Genomic DNA, 27,933 nt, shown 5'->3' on the forward strand with positions numbered 1-27,933 from the left:
TGGTTTTTAAGCCAAAGTCCTGCCTTTCTTGGGGTGGCAGCTGACCAATGACTGAACACCATAGGGTTACATGGGGCTTAACCATTTCCTGCCCAATGTGGGATTCCAAGCTTCCTGCTGGGTTGGGTCTGCACTGCAGTCTGGTTGCCCCTTCTGCCTGGTTCTGCTTCCTCTCTTTTTCTTTCACACGTATTACTCCCTGACATGGCTGCAACGAACTTGGGCAAGGTTGTACCTGAACTTCATAAGCTGCTTTGCAGAAGAAAAAAAAAAAAAGCTCCATTATTCAGTCACCCACTGGGACTCAAACACATTTTCCAGTTCTACTGCAAGACTTCAAAAGGTGTTTGTTTTAATGAACATGAACAATTTGGAATGATTTCTCTGGAAAGATGAAAGAAACAGGGAGTATGCCAGCTCCTGTAGAAAGTCTGTCCTTAAAATGAAAGCATGGGGGCACTCTGGAGCTTAGCGCACGCAGCCCAGTCCATGTAAAGGAAGGTAGGGAGTTGCAGCAGCTGGACACTTTTTTGCACATGGACACATGGGCCTATTCTGCAACGGACACTTGGACACGGATATGTTTTGCACACTGGACACACTGCACGTGGACATACAGGCACAATTTGCATGTGCAACACATTTTGCACACAGATGCATGTTTTGCACAAGGGCACTTGCGCACATGGTCACATGTTCTGCACACTGGCACACGGACACCCTGTGTACATGGTCACACGCGCATGTTTTGCATGAGGAAATATTTTGCTCCTGGATGCATGGACGTTTTGCACACAGACACCATCTGCACATGGACACACCTCAGGTTTGCAAAAAGAACATATACTTTGCGCGCGAACGCTTTTGCCCAGCACATTCAGCGATCGCGGAATGGGACGCAGGTGGACGCGGCGCGGCGCTGGCCTGGAGCCCAGGGAGCCGCGCGGGCGGGAAGGAAACTACAAGTCCCAGCGCGCGGCCACCTTGAGCCGACGCGCGGTGGCGCCGATTGGCCCCGCCCAGCGGGCGGCGCGGTCCCGGCCCAAGTCCAGGCTCAGGTCCCGTCGGTGCCGGTGGCCGGGCGGCGGAACCGGGGCGCGCGGGAGCCGGCGGCATGGAGCCCCGCACCGCGGACGGCTGCTTCCTGGGCGACGTGGGTATGTGCGGGGCTCGGGGAGCGTGGGGCCGGCTGTGGGGACCGAAGGGCGCCCCTGGCTGCATTCGCCCGGAGCGGTGACGCGCCCGGCTCTGAGGTGTCGCCAGGGGCGTCCGATTGGGCCTGGGTCGGAGGGCCATGTCCTTAAAAGAGCAGGTCCGGGGACTCGATGCGGCTCAGAAGCGGTTTCCAGCTCTGGTCCCCGGCCGGCGGGCCGGCGCATTGCAGGGCGGGTTATCCTTGTCTGGACTTCAGACCCGCCGGGGCGCCGCGCACCTTGGAGGGGATGCGGGGCTGTGCGTGGTCATTGCCAGGTTCGGATGGGGGCTGTGGGTAGTCATTGTCCAGAACCTAGGATATACCCACGGGGGACCACTCCGCGGGTAGCCCCGGTACGAGCCCAGCGTGGGAGCTGCACCTTCTTCCCAGCCGAAGCGGAGGAGGTCGTACGCGAGGCCATTAGCATCTAACAGAGACACAGGGAGGGCATCTGCCCTCCTCGCGCTTGCGACACATGCGACCTCAGTTCTTCAGAGAGCCTTCTTTACCATTTGGCGACCCAAGAATACAGTGGATTCAAGGGCAAAGGGCCGTTCTTGGAGGAAGCAAACTTTCCTGCCTGCAGCGTAATTCTAGGGCAAACGAAATGCGCAGTGAAAGTACTGTGAAAAACCGGAAAGAAAAAAATCTAAAGTATTTTTACACTGATTAAAAAAAAAAGGTAGTGGGAATAAAAGGGAGAAGCTTAAGGGTACATTTAGCTTAAGAGGGAATTACAGCCCTAGCAAAGCAAGAGTGTTTTAATTGATTTTGCAAAACCCCCACCTTCCACATGATCAAAGGCATTTAATGAACATCTCTCTTTTACGTGGCATTCCACGCCAGGCAGGAGTAGGACTTTGACCCTGTCAGTGTGATCTGGGTTTGGTTAGTTCAATTAAGTACGCAATGAACAGCTCACCATGAAAAACTACTTAAACACACTTTTTTTGTTCATGTACAGCATTCAGTAGCACAGCATCACTTCTGATCTTTTTTTTTTTTTTTTTTTGCATCATTTAAGGGATGTATCTTGAGAAGAAAATGCATTCTGAACTAATGGATGCACAGCTGCTGGGGCCCATGGTTACTTTTGACACTGTCATTGTTTTATTTCAGATATGTCTCCCAAAATTCATCCTGCTGACATTTTTATTCTCAACACGAATGAATAAGCTCAGTGTGTTGAATTCAGGACAGCGCTGCTATCCCAGCAGAAGCGGAGACCCATGGTAGGCACTTTAAGCCATTTTAACAGTCTGGTCTCCAATTCTATATGTGTGGCCTGCTCTAACCAAACCGTGTAGGTTTATTTTTAATGTAACACCTCACCAAAGTAAAGGTTGCAGTCTAATAACATGGGCTTATCCTTACGAGCAAAGAATTTAGGGCAAGCCACATCCTAAAGGGAATCCAGTGTTTGTTACTTAGCAAGAGTAATACACATCAGGATTGACCCAAGGTTAAGTGTGTGTTTGGAAAGCTGAAAAAGTGAGTCCTGTATTCAGCTTCTGCACTCAGGAGCTTCTGCCATGGAAGTAAGAGGCAGGCAGGAGATGAAAGTGTGGTCAGGGATCTGGGCTCCAAGCAAGACCTTGCTGTCTTTAGTCTAAACAGTTCCTTGGCCTCTGTGGTGTTGAGAGAGAGAAGGACAGGCGGTCCCTGTCCTTTGGGGAGGGCCCGGGGGCATATGTCCACGCGGCCTATGGAGGGACCTCGGGGAGAGCCACTGAGCTGCCAGGCTGTGTGCTGGGCACTGGCCACAAGCCCCGTGACAGCTGCAGGACAGTCGTCGTTATTGATAACTTGGAGGTGAAACTGTGCTCGCACACCTGGGAAGTCAGTCGCACAGCTGGGGTCTTAACCCAGGTGGTGTGTTTTTTTGTTTTTGTTTTTTGTTTTTGTCTTTTTGCTATTTCTTGGGCCGCTCCCGCGGCATATGGAGGTTCCCAGGCTAGGGGTCGAATGGGAGCTGTAGCCACAGGCCTACGCCAGAGCCACAGCGACGCGGGATCTGAGCCGCCTCTGCAACCTACACCACAGCTCATGGCAACGCCGAATCGTTAACCCACTAAGCAAGGGCAGGGACCGAACCCACAACCTCATGGTTCCTAGTCGGATTTGCTAACCACTGCGCCACGACGGGAACTCCCAGGTGGTGTGTTTTTATTTTGCATTTTGCTTGTTTCACGTTGAAAGGCCCAGGTCCTTCCTTTCAGATAGGTCCATCTGTAATCAACTTGCAGGGTCACTTGGAACCCTAGGCTGGTCTCGTGTCGTAGGGGGTCCCTCAGGGGACTTAGGAGCACTGTCACCACCCTACATCACCTTTTGTCCTTGCCTCGAGATCCGCAGTCAGGACGGCAGGTTGATCTGCACCCCTGTGCCTGGCAAGTGTGTACAGGTTCATCCTTCTTCTGGGCCTGTGGAATTTGTCTTTAAAAAAATAGAATTGTTTGGGAGCTCCTTGCCGGCTCAGTGGGTTAATGACCTGGCTTGGTCACTGCTGCGCCTCTGGTTATACCTGCAATTCAATCCCTGGCCCAGGAACTTCCACATGCCTCAGGCCCCACCAAAAATAAAAAGAAAAAAGAAAGGACAGAGACAGAGACAGAACTGTATGGAAACTACTTTGAGAGAGCTAGATCATCAGTGCCCTGGCCGGGAGGTAAATGTCCTTAAAATCTTCTCAAATCGTGCTTTTCTTTCTGTCTTAGAGAAAGCTGCGTTCTAGAACTCTCTAGAAGTGTCCTTTACTGGAAGAAACTTCTAGAACTCTCTAGAAGTGTCCTTTACTGGAAAAAACTTTACTGTATTCCTGCTAATAAAAGGATCTGAAGGAAATCTATTTAGCTGATTTTAATACCAATTCAGATGCCCGGGTAGTCGCTGTGGCCAGTAGTGGCTGCCAGCTATGGCTGTACAAATGAATTTTGGTTTCTTGGTAAAAACGGGCTGCCTTGGAGGATGGGGAGGGGGTGGGAGTTTCTTTAGTGTTGGGGATTGAGGAGGAGGAGATGAAATAGGGGCTCTTGGGCTGGACCTTCGGAGGAAAGGAGGAAGAGTGTCCTGAGGGGCTGGGACTCTTGAAGGTGAAGGTGCTGCCTTCCTCCGGTAGCAAAACGGCAGAACAGGTGAAGAGCCCAGCTGCTGCACGCCCGCGCCCCCCGAGGGTCTTAGAAAACACTGGCACCCGGGGCCCATCCCCAGAGATTCCGATCGAATCCTTCTGGGGTGCAGCCTGGGTGCCACGCACTTGGAAAGGGGTCCAGGTACTCTCACAGGCAACCAAAGCTGAGAACCACTGAGCCAGAGGAAGGCTTGGCCTGTGGCGTCTTGGGGAATGTGAGCCAGTCTGGACCCATCCACGGGAGCGGGAGGACGATGAGTGACTGTGGATCGAACACTGAGGCACAGAGGTACCTTCTGGGGGAGAATTGAGTCAGTTGGATGGAGCTGGGCTGACTAGTGGCTCACGGGAGGTGGAGCTTCCTTCTTTATTTTTCTTTTTGTCTCTTTAGGGCCACACCCGCGGCCTATGGAGGTTCCCAGGCTTGGGGTCGAATCGGAGTTGTAGCCGCCAGCCTATACCACAGCCACAGCAATGTGGGATCTGAGCCATGTCTGTGACCTACACACCACAGCTCAGGGCAACGCCGGGTCCTAAACCCACTGAGCGAGGCTGGGATCGAACCTGTGTCCTCATGGATACTAGAGAAATTCGTTTCCGCTGCGCCACGACGGGAACTCCAGTCACAGTCATCTTTGATGGAGACCCTCCGTGTATAAGCAGGGCTCTCTCTAGAATTCACTGTCAGCATCTGTGGTCCTTCCTTCCCGGAATTTATCCCCAGCATCGTGGGGCCTTTGGGGAGAGCCCGGGGGCATATGTCTGCGCTTCGTTTTCTGGGTCGAACTTGAAACGCCCGAGCCCTGCCATTCTTTACTCTGGGGGGAAAGGAGCCTCCAGTGGGATAATCAGCCAGGATGTTTTCTCGAGGAAGAGAGGTAATTAGAGTGGGACGCTTCTCCGAAAGCCGGACTTCAAAGAGAACGCGTTATGAAACAAACCAAAAAAAGCCTGTTCTGGGCAAATGAAGGTATCCAAGGAAGTCAAACATGGTGATTACAAAACAGCACTTTTTCCAGGCAAAACGCTATGCATCATTCTGTTATTTTCCCCCAAAACAGCCCTGTGAAATGTTCTCTCCCATGATGAGAAAACCGAGACTTAGATGTCCCTCGGCTTAGGCAGAGCTGGAGGGTCACAGGCCAGGTGGTTGGGATGCGAGGCTGAGCTCTGTGGTTGGGGAACCAGGAACCCGCCCCGAGGGTGACCCCCCTCCCCCGCCCCTCCGAAGCCCCGCTGGGGCCGGTGGGAGGCAGGGGGCCGGGTCGGAACTGGGCCTGTGCCCCGGTGGTTGCAGCTCATCTCTGGGATTCCGGCGCAGCTCATTAAGGGCGTGTAGGGAGATCTTTATTTTCCCTGGCGATTCTGCTTCTTAGATCACCTCTTTCACGTTTCTCGTTTGCTTTCATTTCTTTTCTTTCACTTTCTATTTCCTCTCTTAACTGAGTTGGTTTTCTTTTTTTTTTTTCCTTTTTACAGCTGTACCTGCAGCATATGCAAGTTCCCAAGGTAGGGGTCGAATCAGAGCTGCAGCTGCTGGCCTACACCACAGCCACAGCAACAGTCTGAGACCCACAGCACCGCTCAGGGCAACGCCAGATCCTTAACCCACTGGGTGAGGCCAGGGATCGAACCCACATCCTCATGGATATGAGTCAGGGTCTTAACCCACTGAGCCACAATGGGAACTCCTTAACTCAGTTTTGTCTTGTCCCTGTAGGAAGGTAAACCTTTTCTCTTTCATTTTTATCTCATTAAACACATCTCAAAACCACACTGTGTGCCACTTGACCTCAAGTTTACTGACAAACAAGATTTGCAGTATTCACAACTAAAACATTGAGAAAAGACCTTGCTGAAGAATTTCTTAAAAAGCAATACGCAGTCTCAATTTCTAAGTAAGGGTTTCTACACATAGAAATGGAGTTTTCTATTTTCCCAGGCCTGGTGACTCAGGTATCTGGGGAGAAGGGCTTGTTTCAGAGCTGCAGCTGTGGTGCAGAAGGACACATCTCTGCAGCGAGGGGCCCGGGCTCCCCTAATGACACCCCTGGAGCAAGTGTCCCAGGCCAAGCAACGTGAAGGGTGCCTGGTGGACACTGAGCGTGTAGGAGAGCGTATGGAGCCGGCCATCCCTGTGGTGCCAGAGTGGGGTTCCTGCGTGGAGAGGCCACCCGGTGGGGGGAGGGGCGGTCAGGGTCAAGGCCAGCACAGGGTTCTGGGCTCTGGACAGTTGTGTGGGGCTGACGAGTGCTCTGCCCTGCACGTGGGCAGGGGGCTGGTGGGTCTGGCCGAGCAGAGACAGGCTCCCTGGCAGGGCTGGCGGGCCCTGGGCTGAGAGCTGCTGTTTGGGCTCAAGGAGCAGGATTCTGGGCTCTGGATGACTATGCAGGATGCTGGTAATTGGCTCTCTGGAGAAAAAAGACAGAGCGATGGAAAGTCAGATTCTGATTTGCTGCTGTCGCTGGTGTAAACACTCAGGCCGGGCTGCTTTCAGTCCCCTGGGTTTCTGGCTGGCGGAACTGCTGGCTCTTCACCAGTGAGCAGGGCGAGCCGGTCCTGCACACCCACGGCTGAACGGCGGGTAGAGAACGCAAGCTCCAGGGCCTGGGACTCAGTCAGGGGACTCACAGGGGACCCAGGCGGGGCTTTGGAACACGGACAGATAGAACTGGGGGCTGGGACCCGAACAGGACCAGCAGAAATGGTCCGAGTGACGCTCATGACCCCGTCGTAGTCGTAGTGAGCTGTTCATGGAGTGCTTATAACTGCCAGGCTTGGTGCAGACGATGCCCAGCAGAATTCCACTGTGGGCACGGCCCTCCTGTGGCGTGGGCATATTAGACATGGGGAAGCTGAGGTTTTACAAAAAATGGACGTATGATTGAAAACAGGCTTGAGAGGGTAAGAGCCGCAGCCCAGGTGGCCGCGCTGAGTGACAGGCAGCGTGGACCTCAGGGGCTGGGCGATTCTCTAGGCTCCTCAGCATGTACCCGCCTCCTGCGGGGAGGCTGATGCTGAACTACAGGAGGTGCTCACCTGAGGCTTCTGGAGCCTGAAGGACGGGCCTGGGCAGGCCTGGCCTTCAGACGTGAGGGGCTCAGGGCTGGCGGCCAGCAGGTGCACGTCTGGAGCCTGGGCCAGATCCAGAACGTCAGGTGGGGGTGCAGGAAAGTGGCGACATGTTCTCAAGCACCTGCCGTTCCTTCCTGGGGTGACCTTGCAGTTGTTCAGCACATGCAGGTGGCATTGCTGTGACCCCTACTTTGCAGAGACAAAGGCTTCCACCTAGTCCTTCGTGAGCTTGGCCTGTCAGCATCCCGTCGGAGGAGGGGTGACACAGGTATCACCGTGATCTTGAACTGAAGCACTGGCAGGAGGGAGCCTGGATGCTGCTCTCAGCCCTGCAGCACCAGTGCCTGGGTCTCTGTCTTCTGGGACTGTGGCCTTGACTCTGTTATAACAAACCTCTGCTTTGTTCGTTTACAGTCGCGCTCGCAGGCCAGGGATTGAATCCAAGCTGCAGTTGCAAACTCCGCAGCAGCTGAGGCAACACTAGATCCTTTAACCATTGTACGGGGCCAGGGATCGAACCCGTGCCTCTGCAGGGACCCAAGCTGCTGCAGCTGGATTCTTAACCCGCTGCGCCACAACAGGAACTCCACAAACTCCTGTTTAATTAACTGATGCTCTAGCACCTGGTTCGGCCAGAGTGGGTGAGGCCACAGCCATGGCCCAGGTCACAGTGTCAGGGCAGGACAGGCCTAGGAGGGGCCGTGAGGAAGGTGCACTCTGGCGCAGGGGGGTGGAGGGCTGGGCAGACCCACCTGCGGGGGAGGAAGCTCCGAACAGCAGGTGGAACAGGCTTCTGGGGAGTGTGTGTTTACTGATACTTGTGTGTCAGGGGCTGGGGTGGAACAGCGGGTGGGGGGCTGTGGTCCTGTCCCAAAGATGCTCGTGGGAGGGCAGGAGAGGAGGGAAAGCAGGTGCAGGTGTGTGTGCAGAGGGGGCCTAGCCTAGAGGAGGGCGGGGGTGGGCTGGATGCCCACAGCTCCCTGAAGGAGCAGCCGAAGACTCGGTCTCTGTGGGGAGGGTGGGGGGGCAGGGGGGCTGAAGGGGCAGCACACAGAGGCTCGGGGTCTGGACCACGTGACCCGGGGTCAGCTGGGAGCAGCTCAGTGTGATTGGAGACAAGGGCGTGTGTGTGAGGGCGGTGATGGGGGCGTGTGGAGGAGCCTGGAGGAAGAGGCTGGGGCTCCATCCTGGAGGGTCTGTGCTCCTGCCCGCAAAGGCGTGTGGATGTTACTCGGGAGAAAGGGGCAGGGGAGGCCCTGAGCAGGGCCCAGGTGGCCCAGGTGGCGACTGAGCTGCTTCGGGGAGGGGTGGGGGAGGAGGGAGACCAGAGGTGTGTGGCCGGAGGGAGGAGGGGTGATGGGAAGGGGCTGCTTGGAGACCAATTATGTCGCAGGGCTGGGATTTGGGGGACCGCTCATTCCAGAGAGAACTTGCCAGAGGGAGGGTCTCAGGTTTCCAGCCTCCACCCCCCGCTCCCAGGGGGAAGGTATGGGGGTGGGGCGGCTGGTCACCACTGGGGTTCAGACACAGGGCTGGAAACAAAGCCTGAGGTCAGTGGGTTGACTAATATTCAGTGTTTTCCTGCTTCTCTTCCCTGCAAACAGATGTCTTTCTGCTTTAAGGCTGATCAGCATGTGCGGTGCCCCGCCCCCACCTTCTCACTTTGCGGGGAGATGCTGAGCTTCCCACTGGGGGCCAGCACTCCTTTGCACAGTTGCAGCTCCAAGGCCACCAGGTGCCTGTGTTCTTTGCTTCTGGGGGTCTCCACTTCCTCTCCCTCCCCCTCCCTTCCCGCTGTGCAGCCAGCCCCCCCTTGATGACAGCCTGTGGTCGGTACCAGCTGTGGGTGACTACCTCCCCCATCCCCAGGGCTGGCTCCATCTTTGTTACTTCTTTACAAAATAACTTGAGGGAGTTCCCATCGTAGCTCAGCGGTTAATGAACCTGACTAGTATCCATGAAGATGTGAGTTCGATCCTTGGCCTCGCTCAGCGGGTTAAGGAGCCCGCGTGGCCGTGAGCTGTGGTGTAGGTTGCAGACACAGATTGGATTCTGTGTTGCTGTGGCTGCGACAAAGGCCGGCAGCTACAGCTTTGATTCAACCCCTAGCCTGGGAACCTCCATGTGCCAGTGGGGGTGGCCCTAAAAGACCAAAACCAAAAGATTGAAAGTTTTAAATGTGGCTAAAAGAACCACGTAGAAATGGATAAGATGGTACATTTTAAGTGTGCAGTTCAATGGTATTAATTCTATGCACGTTTTTGTATAACAGCTTCAGATATATTTTTTTTTTATGGCCACACCTGCGGCATAGGGAGGTTCCCAGGTCAGGGGTCGAATCAGAGCTGCAGCTGCCGGCCTACACCACAGCCACAGCAACGCCAGATCCAAGCCACGTCTGCGACCTACACCACAGCTCACGGTAACGCTGGACCCTTAACTGAGCAGGGCCAGGGATCAAACCCGGATCCTCATGGATACTATTGGGGTTTGTTACCCGCTGAGCCACAGCAGGAACTCCTGTAATGTTTTCATCTCACAACACGGAAGCTCTGCGCCTGGTAACCTCCCTATTTCTCCCCTCCCCGACTCCCCACAGCCACTCTTCCATTTTCTGCCTTGGACAACTCCAGGATCCTCACATAAGTGGAATGATGTTGTATTTGCCTTTTTGTGACTTGCTTGTTTCACTGAGCATCATGTCCTCCAGGTCCATTTATGTTGTAGCCTGTGACAGAATCTCTCTCCTTTTTAGGGCTGAATAATATTCCATTGCATGTACATATCACAGTTTCTTTATCCATTCATCCATCCACGGACACTTAGGATGTGTCTGTATCATGCATATTGTAAATGACGTCGCAGTCAACGAGAGGTACATATAGCTTATTGAGTTAGTGTTTGCATTTTCTTCAGATAAAAATTGCTGGGTCATATGGTAATTCTGTTTCAATTTTAGGAACCAGAATGCTCTTGTCCCTAAGTCCTGTGCCACTTTACATTCCTACCCACAATGCTAAGGGTTCCAGTTTCTCCACATCTTTGCCCACATTTATTTTCTGGGCTTTTTTGACAGTAGCCACCCTAGTGGGTGCGAGGTGCTTTCTCACTGTGGTTTTGATTTGTGTTTCTCTAAAGATTAGTGATGTTGAGCATCTTTTCACGTAGCTGTTGGCCATTTATATCCCTTCTTTAAGGAAATATCTATTGAGGTCCTTCGTTCATTTTTTAATTGGGTTATTTATGTTGTTGAGTTGTAGGTGCTCTTTATATATTCTGGTACATGTGATTTTCAAATATTTCCTCCCACTCTCTAGGTGCCTTTTCACTGTCAACTGTGTTCCTTGATGCACAGAAATTCTCTCCTTTATTCTCACATCTGCTGCTGCTGACCTCTGTCCTCAGCTGCTGCTAAAACAACTGCAGCTGATGTTTATTCATTAGAAAATATAATTCCCAGTAAGTTACGCTTCCTCTATGGACTGGTCATAATGGAATGAAATAAGATTTTCTTTAAAACATTTTACATCCAGGCTTTATAATTCATATTAATAATCCCTTCCATCCACTCGTCCCTTATTCATTCAACAAACAAATGATCTGAGCACATTTGCCAGGCCGCACGCTGTGGCAGGTGCTGGGAACAGAGGCGAGCAAACCACGCCCAGCAAGTCACTGCAGCCCTGCCTGTCCTGTCACGCTTTCCTGATGGGCCCGGCCAAGGACGGGTCTTGCTTCTAAGATCCTGTAACTTGGCGTGTTCCTCCAGTGTTACAGTTGCGTTGTTTTGAATTATTTGCCCACCCCCACCCATGGCCGTGAACTGCTCCTTGTCCCATCCAGTTGTCCTTGTGCACAACGGCGGCGGCGGCGGCAGCAGTGGCTGCTGAATGGATGCTGAGGGGAAACGCCCAGCCCGGGCCCCCTCCTTCCTGCGGATGCTGGGTTTGCCCTGTTCTCCTCTTTGTAGGGCTGGAGGCGCTCCATCTGCCCTTGGGGCTTTGCTCCCCTCGGACTGACCTTAAAGCCACTTTCCACTCCCTCCCCCCACCCCACCCCCAGGCCGGAGGGCAGCTGTTCATCACTACAGGGGAGACACCCTAGGTCCTCTCCTTGGGGCAGCAAACAGGAGGTGCCCCAAGCTTGGCTTCTACATTCTGTGGGAGTCAGACCTTCCTCCACCTCGAGTCCTCCCTTCAGCTCCCTGGCCCGTGACCCCCCCCCCATGGGGTCACACAGATGGTACAACAAGGGGCAAAAAAGACCCCAGATAGACCCCACTTCCTGAGTTTGTGCTGGCCTGATGCTTAGTGCCTTTAATTTGATTTTTTTTTTTTTAGGGCCACACCTGCAGCACATGGAGGTTCCTAGGCTAGGAGTTGAATCGGAGCTACAGCTGCTAGCCTACACAATCGCCACAGCAACACGGGATCCGAGCCGCATCTGTGACCCCCATCACAGCTCACAGTAACACTGGATCCTTAAGCCACTGAGCGAGGCCAGGGATTGAACCCACGTCCTCATAGATAACTAGTTGGGTTCTTGACCTGCTGAGCCATGACAGGAACTCCCACTGAATTTCCATAACCCGGTGGTGAATGAACGGTATCACTATCCCACTTCACACGCTAGTTCTCGCCCAAGCTGAGACATGGCTGCGCTGGTTCTCGGACCCGAGCCGGCTGGCCCTGGAGGACCCTGAGCCCCACACCACTCCGCTCCCCTGCAGGCTGGGCGGCTGCGGGATGGCTGGGGGGACGGGGTCTCAGGAGGGACCGACATCCACACGGAACCCAGGAGGCTATCAACCGCCCAGGAAATAAATTCACCCGGGACAAGGTTCACACAGCGCTGTGGCTAAGACCTGGGACCTCTGGCCGAGGGGAAGGAGTTTGAGCGACAGGGACATAGAATGCAGCACTAATACAAGGAAAGGCGTATCCTGAGAGGGGTGTGTTGTGATGCCGTCTGGGGGGCCTTGCCGGGAAGGATGTGTCAGCATAGCCCGGCTCTGCTGCCACTTACGGCGTTTGAAGGGTGCCAGGAAGGCTGCCCTGCAGCCCAGCTGCTCTGACAGGGGCTGAGACGTTCGCTGTGCAAATGTAGTTTGGGTTCGGGGAGTCTGCACGCGGGGTTCGTGCGCACCTGGCCGAGCCGGTGAAGGAACCTCAAGCTCGCAGCACAGGGAGCCAGGGCTCGGGGCTCCGGGCCCCAGGGGCAGTGACTCACCTGGTGCTTCTCGTCTGTCTTCAGGTCCCAGCTCAACTCCCGGCCCCATCCGGGGAGGCGGGAAGGCTGTGTCCAGCCGGGAGCCCCTCAGCACTCGCCCCACGTATTCGCTGGCCTTGGGTCCGACGTTCTACGGGAAATGGGAATCTGTGATCAGCTTAGGCTGCTGGTCTGGGTGGGTGGGTGGCTCTGGGAACCCCGACAGTGACCACTCTCTAGTCCACTTCCGCCGTGCGGTGGGCAGCAGGTGTGGACTGTGGCACAGTAGGGCCTGGTGGGGACAAACGGCGGCCCCTCGGGGCACAGACGATGGTCGAACTCAGCGTGGGCAGGGCTGAGATGGGGCAAGGCTGTCTGCAAAACTGACTAGATTTCAGCCAGGAAAGGAACAAGTAGGTGTTATTTAGGACGAGAGGGAGGGGGACAAGGGGGATGGGGAGAGAGGCCAGAGGTGGGGAGGAGGGATGTCTGAAGCCATGGTTCTCAAAGTGTGGTTCCCAGACCGGCTGCATCAGCATCGTCTGGGCGCTTGTTAGAAATTCACATGCCTCACACCTGTCAGAATGGCCATCGTTAGAAAGTCTACAAATGACACGTGCTGGAGGGGGTGTGCAGCAAGGGGAACCCGCTGCACTGCTGGTGGGAATGTAAATTGGTACAATCACTGTGGAAAACAGCATGGAGGTTCCTGAGAAAACTATATATAGAACGACCGTACGACCCCGCAGTCCCACTCATGGGCATATATCCGGACAAAACTTTCTTTGAAAACGACACATGCCCCCTGCATGTTCGTTGCAGCACTATTCACAACAGCCAAGACATGGAAACAACCCAAATGTCCATCGACACACGACTGGATTAGGAAGATGTGGTGTATACACACATGTCCTCCGGGGCTTTTCCCTGCGCAAACACATCCCTGGTATGTGCCCCGATCTCTTCTCATAAGGACACTGGTCAGACTGGATTAGCGCCCAACCTGATGGGCCTGGCTCTAACTTAATTACTTTTGTGAAGGTCCCATCTCCAAATACAGCCACATTTTGAGATGTTTGGGGTTAGGGCTTCAACATGGGAATTTTGGCCGGGGGAGGGGCGGGAGGAGACGCAGTTCGGTTCATAACCAACTGTATGCCGACAAATTAGATAAAGTAGATGAAGTGGACAAATTCCTAAAAAGACACCACGAGCTACCCAAACTGACTCAAAAAACAAAGAAAAAATTAGAACGTCTGGGAGGACGTGTAACAAATGAAGAGCTTGGATTAGTAATTTAAAAACCTAAAAGAAAGCCCAGGCCCACTCAGATGAATTTGACCCAAGAGTTAAAGATTTAATACCAGTTCTTCATAAACTCTTCCAAAAATTCGAGACTACTTCCCAACTCATTCTCTGAGGCCAGTATTACACGGATACCCAAACTGGACACATACAAAAACCACAGGAAAAATGACCCTTAGGAATATAGACTCAGAAATCCTCAAAATATGCACAAACCGAATCTAGCATCACATGAAAAGATTATACACCATAACCAGGTGGAATTTCTCCCAGGACTGCACAGTAGGTTTAACATCTGAAAATCAACCCGTGCAGTACACCCCTGAGATAGAATTAGTGAAAGAAAGCGGGCACAATCATTGCAATAGATGCAGAGAAAAGTACTTAACGAAATCCAACACCCTCTCATGATGAAAACACTCAACACACGAGACACTGGAGAACTTCTTTGGCCTGATAAAGGGCTCTGTGAAAACCCACAGCTCACAAGACGCTTCGTGGTGAAGGAATGAAAGCTTTTGTTCCAGGACCAGGAACAAGGCCAGGAGGTGCCTCCCAGCCCTGCCACTCCATGTAGGGCTGGACATTCAAGCCAAGCAATTAGGCAAGAAAAAAAAAAAAAAGGCACACAGATTAGAAAGGCGGATGCCTCTGTATTGATTTACATACAGACAACACGATTTTGTAGGTAGAAAATCCCGCGAGTCTGCTAAAATTGGATAACTAACCCAAGCCCCTACTTGCAAGGTTCTCCCAGGCCAGGAGGCGGGGCCGTGTAAATGCCAAGGGCTGTTCCCAGAGGCGATGTTTCAAATGGGCCCATGCGGACTCTGTACCATCTAAACAGGAGACTGCAGGATGGCTGGCTGGGTGGGGGCAAAGGTGGGCTCCTCAGGCAGAGAGAACATATGCAGAGAGGCAGGTGTGTGTGTGTGCGGGAAACCACACTGAGCTAGCGGTGTGGCTGGAGAGGGGGCTGCGGGAGGCAGTGGCGGGTGGGAGACCAGTCAAGGAGGCGAGCGAAGTCCAGACCACGAAGCACCATCTAGACCTTGCTGGAAGGTTGGACGCCACCCCAGGCACTGGGGGTCCCTCAAGAATGTGAGTAGGGGTATTGGGGCCAATCCCACGATCACGTGTACAGTGGCTTGGGTTTCGTGCAGGGTCCCTGGGGTACGCACGTCCTTCTGCCCTGGGCAGACGGGGCAGGGCCTGAGTGCTAGGTTTTCTCCTTTCCAGGCTTCTGGGTGGAGCGCACCCCCGTGCACGAGGCGGCCCAGCGGGGGGAGACGCGTCAGCTGCAGCAGCTGATCGAGAGCGGCGCCTGCGTCAACCAGGTCACCGTGGACTCCATCACGCCCCTGCACGCGGCCAGCCTGCAGGGCCAGGCGCAGTGCGTGCAGCTGCTGCTGGCTGCCGGGGCCCAGGTGAGCCACCCTGAGACCCCAAGCCCCAGGATGGGCTGGACAGACCAGCTCCAGAGGCCTTCGAAGAGCATTCTGTTATGCAAACACACAGAAAGAAAGGAGACCACTAGAGGAGGCTGGGAAGGGGCAGGGGGAAAGGAAATCAGAGTAGGCTGCAGTGGGTGCCCAGGCAGGAGGGAGGGCCGGCCCATCTTTATGGCAGCCTTGCGCGGAGGATGCTCATGGACCTGGCTGTTGGGAGGTCACTGGTGGCGAGAGAGGGATGGTTTAGCAACATGGTGGCGTGCTCTGCATGCCCGTGGGCCGGGCAGGCCGTGGACACAGGCAGGCTGCCTGCAGGCCTGGCAGGGCCTTGGCTGCAGGAGCTGTCTGGCCTCCGAGATGAGGCTAAGTGGGATGCTGGCACGCCAGCTCTGGGACGGAAGGTAAGAGGCCCAAGAGCAAGATCTCTATTTGCTGCTTGCCCTGGCGTAGCTGCCAAACCCCAGCCCATCTGGCGCTCTGGCCGTATCCGGCTGATGGAATTGCTGGGAATTTAACAGTGGGCTGGGTGAACTGGTCGGAGCTGGCCTGGCTTGCCCACCCCTGGACAGAGATGGGGGCAGAAGAAGGATGGTTGTCCACTATTACTTTTCCAGAACTTGGCTATCAAGGCCGTTCCAGACGGGGCAAACAACCTTCAACACAAACCCAAATGACAGCTGAATCTGGACCAATTCTAAGCAGAACCTGCCAGTTTAGGGAGTTGCCTTTTTCCTGCCCTGTGGTTTTCCTACTAGAGGAGGCCTGTTAAACAGTTTTGGGGCCTCCTCCTGGCGAAGGCTGGAGTGAAAACCCCTTTTCACATCCCGCCAGGGCTCACTGGGAGTTGGGGTGGTGTCTGGAGCGAGGCTGAGTCAGTCTAACCCGGGACAGAAAAAAAAGCCCAAACAGCAGGCCCGCTGCACCTGCGTGGCCTGTAGGCACCGCCTGCTTCCTGTCTCTGAACGGCCTTGCCTGGCTCGGTGCCCCAGCAAATGACGGAGAACCCAAGAACTTCTTGGAAAAATGACCCAGCGTGTTTGCAGAGTTGATGGTACATTGGGTGGAGGACGCTAGCAGCCTGCGCCCTCCCCCACCCTGACGCTGGATTCTGCCTCGACGCAGGTGGATGCCCGCAACATTGACGGCAGCACCCCGCTCTGTGACGCCTGCGCCTCAGGCAGCGTGGAGTGCGTGAAACTGCTGCTCTCCTACGGGGCCAAGGTCAACCCCCCCCTCTACACGGCGTCCCCGCTCCACGAGGCCTGCATGAGCGGTGAGTCGGGGGGCAGTGCGGGCTGGAGGGGCCACCATCGCTGGTGATGGGCTCCCAGGCCGTATGTGGCTCTTGGATCCTAGGCGTTTTGTCCTGGAGACGCTGTCCTCGGGCAGGGCTGGGGGCTGGGAGCTGGAGGCAGGGCTCCAGTTCCAGCCGAGTCACTGCCTTTCGAGATGCCACCCCTGGAGGCAGGTCCCCTCTGTGCCCCTCACCCGGCGCTGCTGACCTCCTGCCCTGCGGCCCCATCTCTTGGGAGAGGCAGTCCAGGCGCATCCCCGAGGGAGGCGGGTGCTCTCAGAGCAGCGGGGAGCTGGTCCCTGAAGCTCAGGGAGCAGGTGGGTTTCCAGCGCCCTCCGAGAGTGGAGGTTGAGGCCACCCCAGTCTTGCTGGGTCACAAGGGCCCCAGAGAGGGGCTACAGCAGGTAGAACCCAGCATTTGGGGTGAAACCAGCTGGTGCCATGTTTCAGATGACAGACTAGGGAGTTTGGGTTCCACTGTTTGGAGCAAGGGCTGCATGCTTGTGTCCTGGGCTTTGGCTGGCACGGTGTTCGCTCTGGCTGCATTTGTTGGGGTGTGGGCCCCACGCAGGCCCACTGTCCCTGCTGCCTGCACCCCCGTTCCCACAGTTAGGTCACCTTTGTCACCCGCAGGCACTGGGGATCACTACGGGCAGCTTTGAAGGTTTTTGCGCAGATGCTGAATGATGACAGCAAAACCACCTTTTGGAAAGGTCTGTCTAGTGGCCATCCACATACAGGCAGGGGAGGGAAGTTTGTTTTTTCTTCCTTCACCTGCCTTAGGTTCATTGGCCAGGGCCCTGCCTGTTAGACTGACAAGGATCAATTAATAAAAGACAAACAAACAAAAAAAAATTCGAGTTCCCATGTCACGGCGCAGCAGAAACGAATCCGACTAGGAACCATGAGGTTGCAGGTTCAATCCCTGGCCTTGCTCAGTGGGTTAAGGATCCGACATTGCCGGGAGCTGTGGTGTAGGTCACAGACGTGGCTGGGATCTGCTGTTGCTATGACTGTGGTGTAGGATGGCAGCTGTAGCTCCAATTAGACCCCCAGCCTGGGAACCTCCATATGCCTCGGGTACGGCCCTGAAAAGACAAAAGGCAAAAAAAAAAAAAAAAAAAAAAAAAGATGAACAAGCAAAAGTGGGTTTGTGTGTGCCCTGCACACCCACACAGGAGAGCCAAGGCAAAGGGTGGTTAGAACTTGGGTTCATATGGCACCCCCCTTTTTTTGGCTGCACCCAAAGCACACAAAAATTCCCAGGGCACAGCTGTAATCAGAGCTGCAGCACAGACAACGCCAGATCCTTATGCTGCTGAGCCACGGGGGAGTTCCTCCTGCGAAGATGAATGTAGTATCTTAACAAAGAGCAGTGACAGGACCAAGAAAAGGACTGAGCTTCTGGAGCTGGCAAGCTGTGGGAAGGCAAATACACAGGGGAACCACTGGGACGGAAAGCCTGTCAGTAAGGTTTGCTGTGTAGACGCCTCAGTGGTGGCTCCGGCTGATCAGGGTTCAGAGCCGTCCTCGTGATTAGCTTCTGTCCTTCCTGGCAGAGAGGGGAGGGGACCCTTCCCACATTTACCTTTGTCCTACTTTTGGGCGAAGCGGGGAGGGCAGAGAGTTAGTCTTCCACTGGCTTCTTCATCTGTCTTCGGCTCACAAGGATCCCCATGCCAAAGGGGCATATCGGGGGGGGGGACCTCTGCACCTTTCCATGAAATGGTGGGGGGACGCACCTCGGAAGTGAGATGTGTTGGGGGCTGTCACTGCACAAAGCTTGTGGAGCCCAAGAGGGATGGGTTCGCCTGGAGCGCTTTGGGGGAAGAACATGAGGATTTGACGTAAAGGAGAGGAGAGCACGGGGTCAAGGCCGACTCACTTGTGGTGGTGGAGACGTCCACACATGGGAATGAATGGCAGGCGCCAGGCCAGAGAGGTGGGGCTGGGTTTTTGGGCTGGAGACTCAGGAACCAACCACCGAGCATGACCAGGGGACGAGATGACAGAGCTTGGGAGGGAGTAGAGCCGGAGACAGACCCCAGCCCCACCCGTAGACCCAGCCCCAGCCCCTGTTAGAGATGCTGCAGCAGATCCAGGAAACAACCTGGAAAGCTGTCCACTGGGGGGGAAGGGGGACACGAGGTGGGGAGTTTAGGGAAGTTCATCCTGACTGCAGCTTGGGGGGCAGCCAGAGGTGGGGAGCCCCTTCTCTCCCCCCGAGGGCTGAGGGGCAGTGAGAAGTCTTCCCTGTGTCCACACTGGTACCCCAACTTTCAGCTGGGGCCTGGCCGTGCCCATCCTTCCTCTGTTTCTCATGCCGGGTGGGCTTCAGGGCCCCCTCTGAGCTCCCCAGGGGAGGCACCCACCCCCTGCTCACCAGGGCCACCTGGGGCCTGGGCAGCTCCTGGCTGGGGAGTCGTCCCACTCCCCCCTCTCCCACTGCCGCCTAGCTGGGGGCTTACCTGTCCCAGCGCCTGTCTGCCACGCTTATTTCAAATGTGTGTGACTCTGACACCTTTCTCCTGGCTCCATCTCTTTTAAGGAAGTTCTGAGTGTGTGAGGCTTCTTATCGACGTTGGGGCCAATCTGGAAGCGCACGACTGCCACTTCGGGACCCCGCTGCACGTCGCCTGCGCCCGCGAGCATCTGGACTGCGTCAAAGTGCTTCTCAACGCAGGTGCGTTCTGTTCATACCTGCTTTGCCCAGCGCAGGTGCGCAGTGTTTATACCCGCTCTGCTCACGGCAGGTGTGTTGGGTTTAGCTCGTCCATTCCGGGGCAACTCAGGAAAAAACCCAAACGGTTCAGAAAGAGAAAAAAAGATGAATTCTCTCCAGGTGACAGCCTTTTGAGCATAAGTTATACGTAGTTTTCTCCTAGTGAGTCTCACTCACTTTAATGCACCACTTCTAAGGCTTTTTGGAGAACACAATTTGCTCTGCATAGGGTTGGTCCCTGGAGTGGTTTTTGTTTCTTATGCAAAGATAAGATATCTGGATTAGAAGCGGCTGCAGGCCTTCCAGCCGGGCTGGTCGTGGGGTGGCTGGATCCAGTTTCTGTCGGGCATCTGCGGTTAGGGTTCCGCGCTCTGCAGGGCGTTTTCCTCTGGCTCCTTTCTTGTGGGTGGAGGAGGGCATCGAGTCGGGGTTTGACCTTTGTGCTTCCTGAGGACCCCTCGGTAAGCAGACTCCTTTGGAAGCAGAAGGAAACCAGCTGAGACCGAAAGCGTCAGAACTAGAGCAGGTTTCAGGGTCATTCCGACCCCGGATTCAGCCGTGTCCTCAAGAACTCGCCCCCTTTGAAGTTCATGGGTCTGCCTTGCTCCCCCTTCCCTCCATCCTAGGCCGGCATCCCTACTGGGGAGAAATGGGCTGAGCAGAGGGGGCTTCCCTGCAGGCATTGGCCTTGGGAGCCTTCTGACTGCGTCCTCATCCCGGGAGAGTGACCTGCTCTCACAGCTTCCTGTGTCCACTGGCCCCAACTGGGTTTGTGTCCAGTCCTCTCCCAGTCCTTTCGGCCAGACTTGGCCACAGGCTGATCTGCTGGGATCCGCACAGGAAGTTCTGAACCCAACTCAAATATTGTGCCGAGGGAACGTTTTAGCTCGGCCACCTCGTTCATTCTGAGCAGCCTGGGAGAAAACCCACATGGTTCAGAAACAGAAAGAGGACCCCTTCCCAGGACCCCTGCCCCAGGCCGCAGAATGGGAGCTCAGGGGATGGGCTGGAAGGAGTGGGGGGCACGGCGATGGCCACGACGGCCTCAACCCTTCAGTTATGGAGTGAGTCTCCCTCCCTGGGGTGGGCGTGAGGGACGAGGGGGCTGCTCCTGGGGGTCCCTGTGGGGTCAGCCCCTCTGCCAGCTCTCTGCGGCGGACGTCACCCCTGATTGTCTTCTGACCTCAGGTGGTCTCCTGTGACACCCCTTCCTGGATCACATGCGTTCTTTTTCTTAAAGAAAACTATTTGTTAACCGTGGCAAATCTCAAACATGAAGAAGAAGAAGACAGCAGGTGTTTCTTTTTTTTGTCTTTTTAGGGCCACACCCGTGGCATATGGAGGTTCCCAGGCTCGGGTCTACACCACAGCCACAGCCATGCCGGATCCGAGTCACGTCTGCAACCTACACCACAGCTCATGGCGACACCAGATCCTTCACGCACTGAGCGAGGCCAGGGATCGAACCTGCAACCTCATAGTTCCTAGTCGGATTCGTTTCCACTGCGCCACGACGGGAACTCCGTGTTTCTTTTTTAAAGTGGGATTCTTAGCTTTTTGTGGGGTGGGTCACGGACCTCTTGGAACATCTTTTTTTTTTTTTTTTTTTTTGCCTTTTCTAGGGCCATTCCTGTGTCATATGGAGGTTCCCAGGCTAGGGGTCTAATCGGAGCTGTAGCCACCGACCTATGCCAGAGCCACAGCAATGTGGGATCTGAGTCGTGTCTTTGACCCACACCACAGCTCACGGCAACGCCGGCTCCTTAACCCACTGAGGAAGGCCAGGGATCAAACCCGCAACCTCATGGTTCCTAGTCAGATTCGTTAACCGCTGCGCCATGACGGGAACTCCGGAACATCTGTTTTTTAATTTTTATGGCCACACATGCAGCACATGGAAACTCCCGGGCCAGGGACTGAATCTTAGCCGCAGCTTTCGGCATCACAGGACTGGGGATCAAGCGACTGGAGCCGCTGCAGTCAGGTTCTTAACTCACTGTGCCACTGTGGGAACTCCCCCTTGGAACATCTAACGAGAGCTGCGGACCATGTCTCTAGAAATGTACAGAGCAGGTGTTCTGCGTGAGATTTCAGAGAGGGTCCCAGCTGGGCTGGGGGGCCCCGTGGTGCCTCCCCCAGTGGGTGCAGAGGCCGTGGGTCTTTTGTGTGCAGACCACACGTGGCAGTCGCCTGGACTTCCAGACCAAGCTGCTGAGCTGAGGATTATTTGTGCTGAGGGTGAAAGTCCAGTTGCTTTGGGCGGGGTAATTTTTAATCTGATCCCTGGCAGTAAGTGCTTCGCTGTGCTGAGAGCATCCAGAAGGAGCTGGTCACCCGTGTCTCTGCTGTCGCCTCAGCAAGTACATCCCCAGCCCCTGTGCTCGCCACCCCGTCCGGGCATCACGCTGGGTGCTTGGCGGGCATGGGACAGCCCTCGTCTTCGTTTCCTAAGGCGGTGCTGGGTCCACTCTAATCCGCTTTTGCTCAGAAATCAGGCTTCTGACGGTGAGCAAACCCTGACCCCTTTTTCTGATGGTGAGCTGCGGGGGTTTAGGGCCCAGCCAGCACCTGGTGCTTTGCTGGCTCGGGCTCTTGTCCTCAGTCCAGGCAATGCCATCGGTGGTCCCCACAAAGCCACTTTCTCCCTGGCTTCTCCGTCCCTTCTTTCTCCTGCCCCACCCTCACCCCACTTCTTTTTTCTTTTTAGGGCCGCGCCCGAAACATATGGAGGTTCCCAGGCTAGGGGTTGAATTGGAGCTGCAGCTGCCGGCCTACACCACAGCCACAGCCACAGCCACGCCAGATCCTTAACCCATTGATTGAGGCCACGGATCAAACCCACATCCTCATGGATATAAGTCAGGTTCTTAACCCACTGAGCCTCCACGGGAACTCCCTGGGAACACCTTTTAAACAGACCCCATCTTATACCTCGGAACAGTCACCCTGCCGAGCCTTGTGTGCCAAGAAACCACAGTGGGTGGTAGGGACAGTTCTCTCCTCGACTGTGACAGTGACTCTGCTTCCCCACGCCCCCTTCTCTAAAACAGAGGCCATCTCTCTCCTCCCTGATTGGCAAGAATACTTTGAGAATTAATGATCTTAGAGAAAGTCACCCGGTCTTTAGATTCTGCAGACTTCGCAGCTTATTTCTCATTACAAGTTTGCATTTAACCTTCAAATTCATATTTGCATTGTGACTGCAACACCGTGGCATTATCTGCTCTCACCGGCAACACTGGAAGAAACCCCTGATGGGGTAGATTGGATGGATTGTGGGGGAAATGCTTCTTTTATAGGGGTTGATTTGTAATCCATATCTGCCAAGTTACACAACTAGGTTATTCATCCTGCGTCCTAACTGGGGAATGTTTTCGCCTGATCTGCCGTCTGAGTTTGGGCTGCGGGAAGTGGAGGGGGCTTTTCTTCACGAGTGCTACGTGTTGGCGTGCTTGCTCTTAGCATCACAGGACCGCAGGAGGAACACAGGTCTTACATTCCACCAGGGGATTAAAATGATCTTAAGCCAGAATACAGAAAGCAGGGTTTTTCGAGTATTTTTGAGCAGAGGGACTAGACATTCTAAGAGCCTTATTCGCCCTCATTCTTCCTGTTTGACCCTCCAAATTTCCCATTATGGTGACACGCTGGTGATCCAATTTATTTTAAGGCCCACCTTGATAATATTTTATGATGGATTGCAATCTGTTACATTGGGGCAACACCTTCCCTGATGCTGGGCTCTTTGCTGCTTCTTGAAAAGATTCTCCACCTTCTTTCTCTTGTAACCTCCTAATCTACTCGGGAGCAGGCTGCGAAGAAGTTGGAATTTTCTTTCAAAAACAATGCTGAGGCTCCAGGAGACCCACTGGATAGAATCATGATGGCTGTGCCCTAAGAACGGGGTTTTACACAAATCATGTTCTCATCAAAGTCTTTTTATTTTTGGCCACACCCACAGAATACAAAAGTTCCTGGGCCAGGTGTCAAACTCGAGCCACAGCAGTGACCCAAACCACCGTGGTGACAACGTGGCATTGCACCACAAGAGGACTCCCTATTTTTTTTGTCTTTTTAGGACCGCACCTGCAGCATATGGAAGTTCCAAGGCTAAGGGTCCAATCGGAGCTACAGCTGCCGGGCTACACCGCAGTCACAGCAACGCCATATCTGAACCGCATCTGTGACCTACACCACAGCTCATGGTAACGCTGGATCCTTAACCCACTGATCGAGGCCAGGGATCGAACCCGCATCTTCACGGATACCAGTCAGGTTCGTTACTGCTGAGCCACGACGGGAACTCCTGTTTTTGTTTAATGCATCTAAAAATGCTGCTTTAGCTACGACCTGGCGTCTTTCTGATCATCTCCTGCATCCCGAGGACGCGGTGGCTGGCCGAGCTGAACTCACGGTTAAGGTATCTCCTCTCCATCCGAACTCCAGGGAATCTGGGGCAACCTTCCGGCTTTTCCCTGGAGCTTCCGTTTTGTAGACGGTTTCTTGTATTTAGTGCTTATTCATTCACCCATTTTTAGAGCCTCCGTCCTGTGTGTGTGTGGCGTGTGCCTGCCTATGCCATGTGTGCCCGAGCACACGTGTATCTGAGGTGCGTGCAGCTGTGTACCGGTGTGCACACGCGTGTGCATGTGTGTGTGTCTGTGGAGGACGACAGCAGCGCTTGAGCAGCTCAGCCGGAGCGTCCAGAACCTCAGACCCGAGGACAGACTGCCTCCGGCTTTAGAGCAGCCTCTCAACTCACAGGGAAGGTTCCTTCTTGTTCTTTCCGGCTCTGTTTCTAGTCGTATTTCCTTTTTAAATTTTTTTATATTTATTTATTTATTGCTCAATGAATTTATGACATTTATAGTTGCACTTTTTTTCTTTTTAAATTTTTTTTAATTAAAAAAATTATTTGTAGTCATATTTCTTGATCGCTGCTCCCCCGTCCTTAGCGCTCTCATCCTGGCGGAAACCCCAGGAGTCGCTGCTCCGGGACGCGGAAGGCGGCTTTGAAGGGGCAGCGGCAGGTCTGGATCTTGTGTCGCGGGCGGGGCTGCCTTGGTGTCCCGCGCTCCTGGTGAACCCTCTTCCCGCTCGGCACCCGCAGGGGCCAACGTGAACGCGGCCAAGCTCCACGAGACGGCGCTGCACCACGCGGCCAAGGTGAAGAACGTGGACCTGATCGAGATGCTCGTCCAGTTCGGGGGCGACATCTACGCGCGGGACAACCGGGGGCGGAAGCCGTCCGACTACGCGCGGAGCAGCAGCGCCCCCGCCAGGTGCCTGGAGCACTACGAGAGTGAGTGCCGCCCGCGCCGGGCACGGCTGCGGGACCGCCGGGCACAGCCCGCGGGGCCACCATCCACCTGCAGCCCTCGCGCGTCAGGGGACAAAGGGCAGACCCTCGGGCCAAGACCAGACCTCTCCTCTGGGGACACACTTAAATGAGTTTAAGAATGACGCAGGCTTGCAAACACCTATCTATGGGGGGGAAAAAGCCTATTTAGCTCAAAATTTTGCCAACCAAAACCCATGAAGGATTTAGAGGCAAGTACCCCATTTCCTAGAAGATGTTTCTTTTCCTGCATCCAGATAGTCTGGGGGAGGGAGTAACACAGGAAAATGTCCTCGGTAAGTCTTAGCGTTTCTTTCAAAGAGCTGCTTCTTTCGTCATGTCGCCTGGGCTGAGAACACAGTCCCTGGTTAATGGACACTTTTACCAAAAAACACATGGTTCTAAAAGACAGCCGGGCTCTGTTCTGTACATGGGCCACTGCCCTGGCTGCCAGGGCCTCCAGCACCTGCCTTCTTTGACCCGCTGTGCTGCGCTACGAGCTCCAGGCCTCTTCCTCAGTCCCGCAGTCCTGACCCTCTGCCACCAGGACACGCATGTGTGGACTGTCTGGCCCTGTGGGCTCAGGTCTCTGGCCTGCGGCCATCAGGAGCAGAGCTGAGCCTCTGGCCTGGGATGGCAGGAGTGGGCAGCTGGCACCCGCCTGCCCAAACCGCTGCCCGTTCCCTCGATTGTCTGGAAGTTTGACAAACAAGGCTTCTAGCTGTACATTAGTGCTCTGCTGACACATCTGTGTGAATTGTAATATCATGGCAAAGAAAATCACAAAAAAACCAAAAGAACCCCTAAACAGCCAGAACCCCACAGAATGAAACCCCAGGGCCCATCACCTGAATTGCATTTCTTTCCTCATCTTCTGACCTCAGTCCCTGGCTGTCCATCCTGGTCACCTTCCAGAGAAGGCTGCAGGACTCAGCCTCTCTCCAGGAAAAGGGAAGTGTTTTTATTTTATTTTTTTTTAACAGCTGCACCCGCGGCATATGGAGGTTCCCAGGCTAGAGGTCGAATTAGAGCCACAGGTGCTGGCCTACACCACAGCCACAGCCACGCCAGATCTGAGTCGCATCTGCGACCCACACCATGGCTCATGGATGGACCTGAGCTGCATCTGTGACCTATGCCGCAGCTTGCAGCAACGCCAGATTCCTTAACTCACTGAGTGAGGCTCAGCATTGAACCCGCATCTTCACAGACACTATGTCAGGTTCTTAGCCTGTGGAGCCACCGCGGGAACTCCAAGGGAGGTGTTTTTCCTTTCGCTTTGGTGCTTCTTAAGTTGAAGGATGCTGTGCTTCCTTGGGCTCATCTCGTGTGCCTCTGTCGTCCTCCTCCAGAGACACCTCTGACCCTGTCCCAGCTCTGCAGGGTGAGCCTGCGGAGGGCCACCGGCGTCCGAGGCCTGGAGAAAATCGCCAAGCTGAACATCCCTGCCCGGCTCATTGAGTACCTCTCCTACAACTGAGCTGCCGACACGGCGTCGGGGCCGGCGGGGGACTCCTGGCTGCTGGCCTTGCTGGGCCCAGCGACAGGGGGCTCTGCCCTGGCTGCCCGAGCCGTGCCACTGGTGGAGAGAACAGCGTGCCCGACCGCCCTGTCCGGTCTTCTCTCAGACGCGGAGGAAGCTCCCGAAGCCTTGGGAAGCCCTGGACCTCAGTCTAACTCTGCCATTGTCCCCTGTCGTGCACACACCTTCCTCAGAGACTCAGGAGCACAGGGCAATGCCGGGCAGGGCTGGGCCGGGCTGGGGTTCCACGGCCCTGACACTAATTCCACACGCCCAGGAGCCACCCCCCCAATCCTTCAGCACCAGGCGCCCCTGGAGTTCAAAGGGAGGAGGCTGGGTTGCAGGGGCGGGTCCTGGGGTGGCGGAGGGGGGAGGTCCTGACCGTGTGGCCAGGACACTGCTTGGGGACAGCCTGCCACGTGGAGGCCGTTTTCCGGAGCCATGGTCAGCCCTTCCCGAGGCCTGCTGCGCCCAGGTATAGCTGTCACTCAGGGCTTTATAGGGTCTTAGGAAGCCTCAGGCTTTTTATTCCCCACGACAAGCACCATGTTTCTTAGGAAGTTTTCCTCCAGTTGGAGGTCTCGACTCTTCAAAGTTTATGTTGGGGACAGAAACTCTTAGAGGACACACAGCTGTAACACTTAGATTCTGTTAACGCATCTTTAAAGCAACGGTAACAGGAAGGTGTCCGACGGGTAGCGCTGTGGGACACTCTTCAGAGACCATTTCTTGTCCTTTTCTACAGTTGCCAAATGAATCCTTTTCCCACCCTCGATTTTGCTAATTCCTCGAAGCTCTGAAATTGGCAGCCAGGCCGCCGGCACCTGGTGGCGTCTGTCAACTGCGGCTTCGTGCATTTGGCAGATGCGTGAGGAGCCCCGATGACGCTTCGAGCTGGTCTCAGCGCTTTGAACCGGCGAGGAGCCAGACACGCCGTCCAGACAGAGGAAGCGGATGCTGCCGTCTGTCCCTGTAGTGACAGAAACGCGTCGCTCCACCTTACAAGCCATGAAACTATGTGCCATGTTCAGACGGCACCTGTCTGCCCAAGATTCTGCACTGTCATTTAAAGAACAAAACCCCAAACCCGGGCGTTAAACTAGAGGGCATTTATACAAGTAACTGAGGTGTGTTTGGTGTCGGGGCAGATGGAGGCGGTGCCTTTGTGAACGTTAGAGTGGGTTGTGCCTAAAGCCAGCGTCCCCAGAAATGTCCCTCCCCAGCTTCCCCCAGGGAGCGTGGGGAAGAGAATGGGCCAGGGTAATGCCAGCTGTGCTCCCCGCCAGAGGTGGCTCCTGGCAGGGCCCCTTGGGTGGAAAGTCCCACGCTGGTGGCCGTGGGTGTTTTCCAGCTTTGCTGGTCCTGAGCGTTGTCACAGGGCAGCTAAGCTGTGCCTGGAGATAAGAGCCACTCCCATTCGGCTGCAGCTGTAGATGCACGTTCTAGATCAATCAGCGTATCTGCATGTGCCAGTAACAATGGAAACACAAGCATCGGGTTCTGCCCAGTGTGTCTGTAACAGGAACTTGCTTCTTCGCCATGAAAGCTGCTGACTTTTCTGCATGTGGAGCGTCCGGGGAGAATCTGGCCCCCACACCCACGGCTCAATAAAAGGTGTTGATGAGAAGTCCGTCTCTGTCCACGAGGCCCTTGTCTTTGGGGGGGCAGGCAGAAGCACAGGCTGGGGCTCACT

General features: G+C 54.9%; 2 protein-coding genes across 19 annotated transcripts in view; one reads left to right on the forward strand and one right to left on the reverse strand.

The window, feature by feature from the left end:
- On the forward strand, positions 1-27,870 carry ASB13 (ankyrin repeat and SOCS box containing 13). Of its 14 annotated transcripts, XR_002336429.1 has the most exons (10): positions 935-1,157; positions 2,315-2,427; positions 13,431-13,554; positions 15,153-15,340; positions 16,487-16,637; positions 19,207-19,341; positions 23,724-23,800; positions 24,336-24,410; positions 24,491-24,682; positions 26,071-27,870. XR_002336429.1 is itself a non-coding variant. In XM_013980331.2 (9 exons), exons 2-9 carry the CDS (start codon positions 2,425-2,427, stop codon positions 26,196-26,198), a joined length of 996 nt encoding a protein of 331 aa, XP_013835785.1. In that variant the 5' UTR covers positions 989-1,157; positions 2,315-2,424; the 3' UTR covers positions 26,199-27,870. The 14 variants fall into 14 exon arrangements, 6 of the variants coding, with proteins under 6 accessions (XP_013835785.1, XP_013835786.1, XP_005668275.1 ...); XR_002336427.1 differs by lacking the exon at positions 13,431-13,554 and having other exon boundaries at positions 1-1,157; XR_002336431.1 differs by lacking the exon at positions 23,724-23,800 and having other exon boundaries at positions 952-1,157; positions 24,302-24,410.
- Positions 6,105-27,933, reverse strand: part of LOC106505208 — a 93,320-nt gene continuing 71,491 nt past the window's right edge. For 3 of the 5 annotated variants that reach the window (XM_013980338.2, XM_021065055.1, XM_013980339.2), the window contains one exon: positions 11,862-12,759. In XM_013980338.2, the coding sequence (XP_013835792.1) occupies positions 12,226-12,759 (534 nt within the window). In that variant the 3' untranslated portion in view covers positions 11,862-12,225. Of the gene's footprint in view, positions 6,737-11,861; positions 12,760-27,933 lie in introns of those variants that run through there. The other 2 variants (XR_001299386.2, XM_013980341.2) reach the window with 1 other exon arrangement.

This window comes from Sus scrofa, chromosome 10 (assembly GCF_000003025.6).
Source record: "Sus scrofa isolate TJ Tabasco breed Duroc chromosome 10, Sscrofa11.1, whole genome shotgun sequence".
Lineage (NCBI taxonomy): Eukaryota > Metazoa > Chordata > Mammalia > Artiodactyla > Suidae > Sus > Sus scrofa.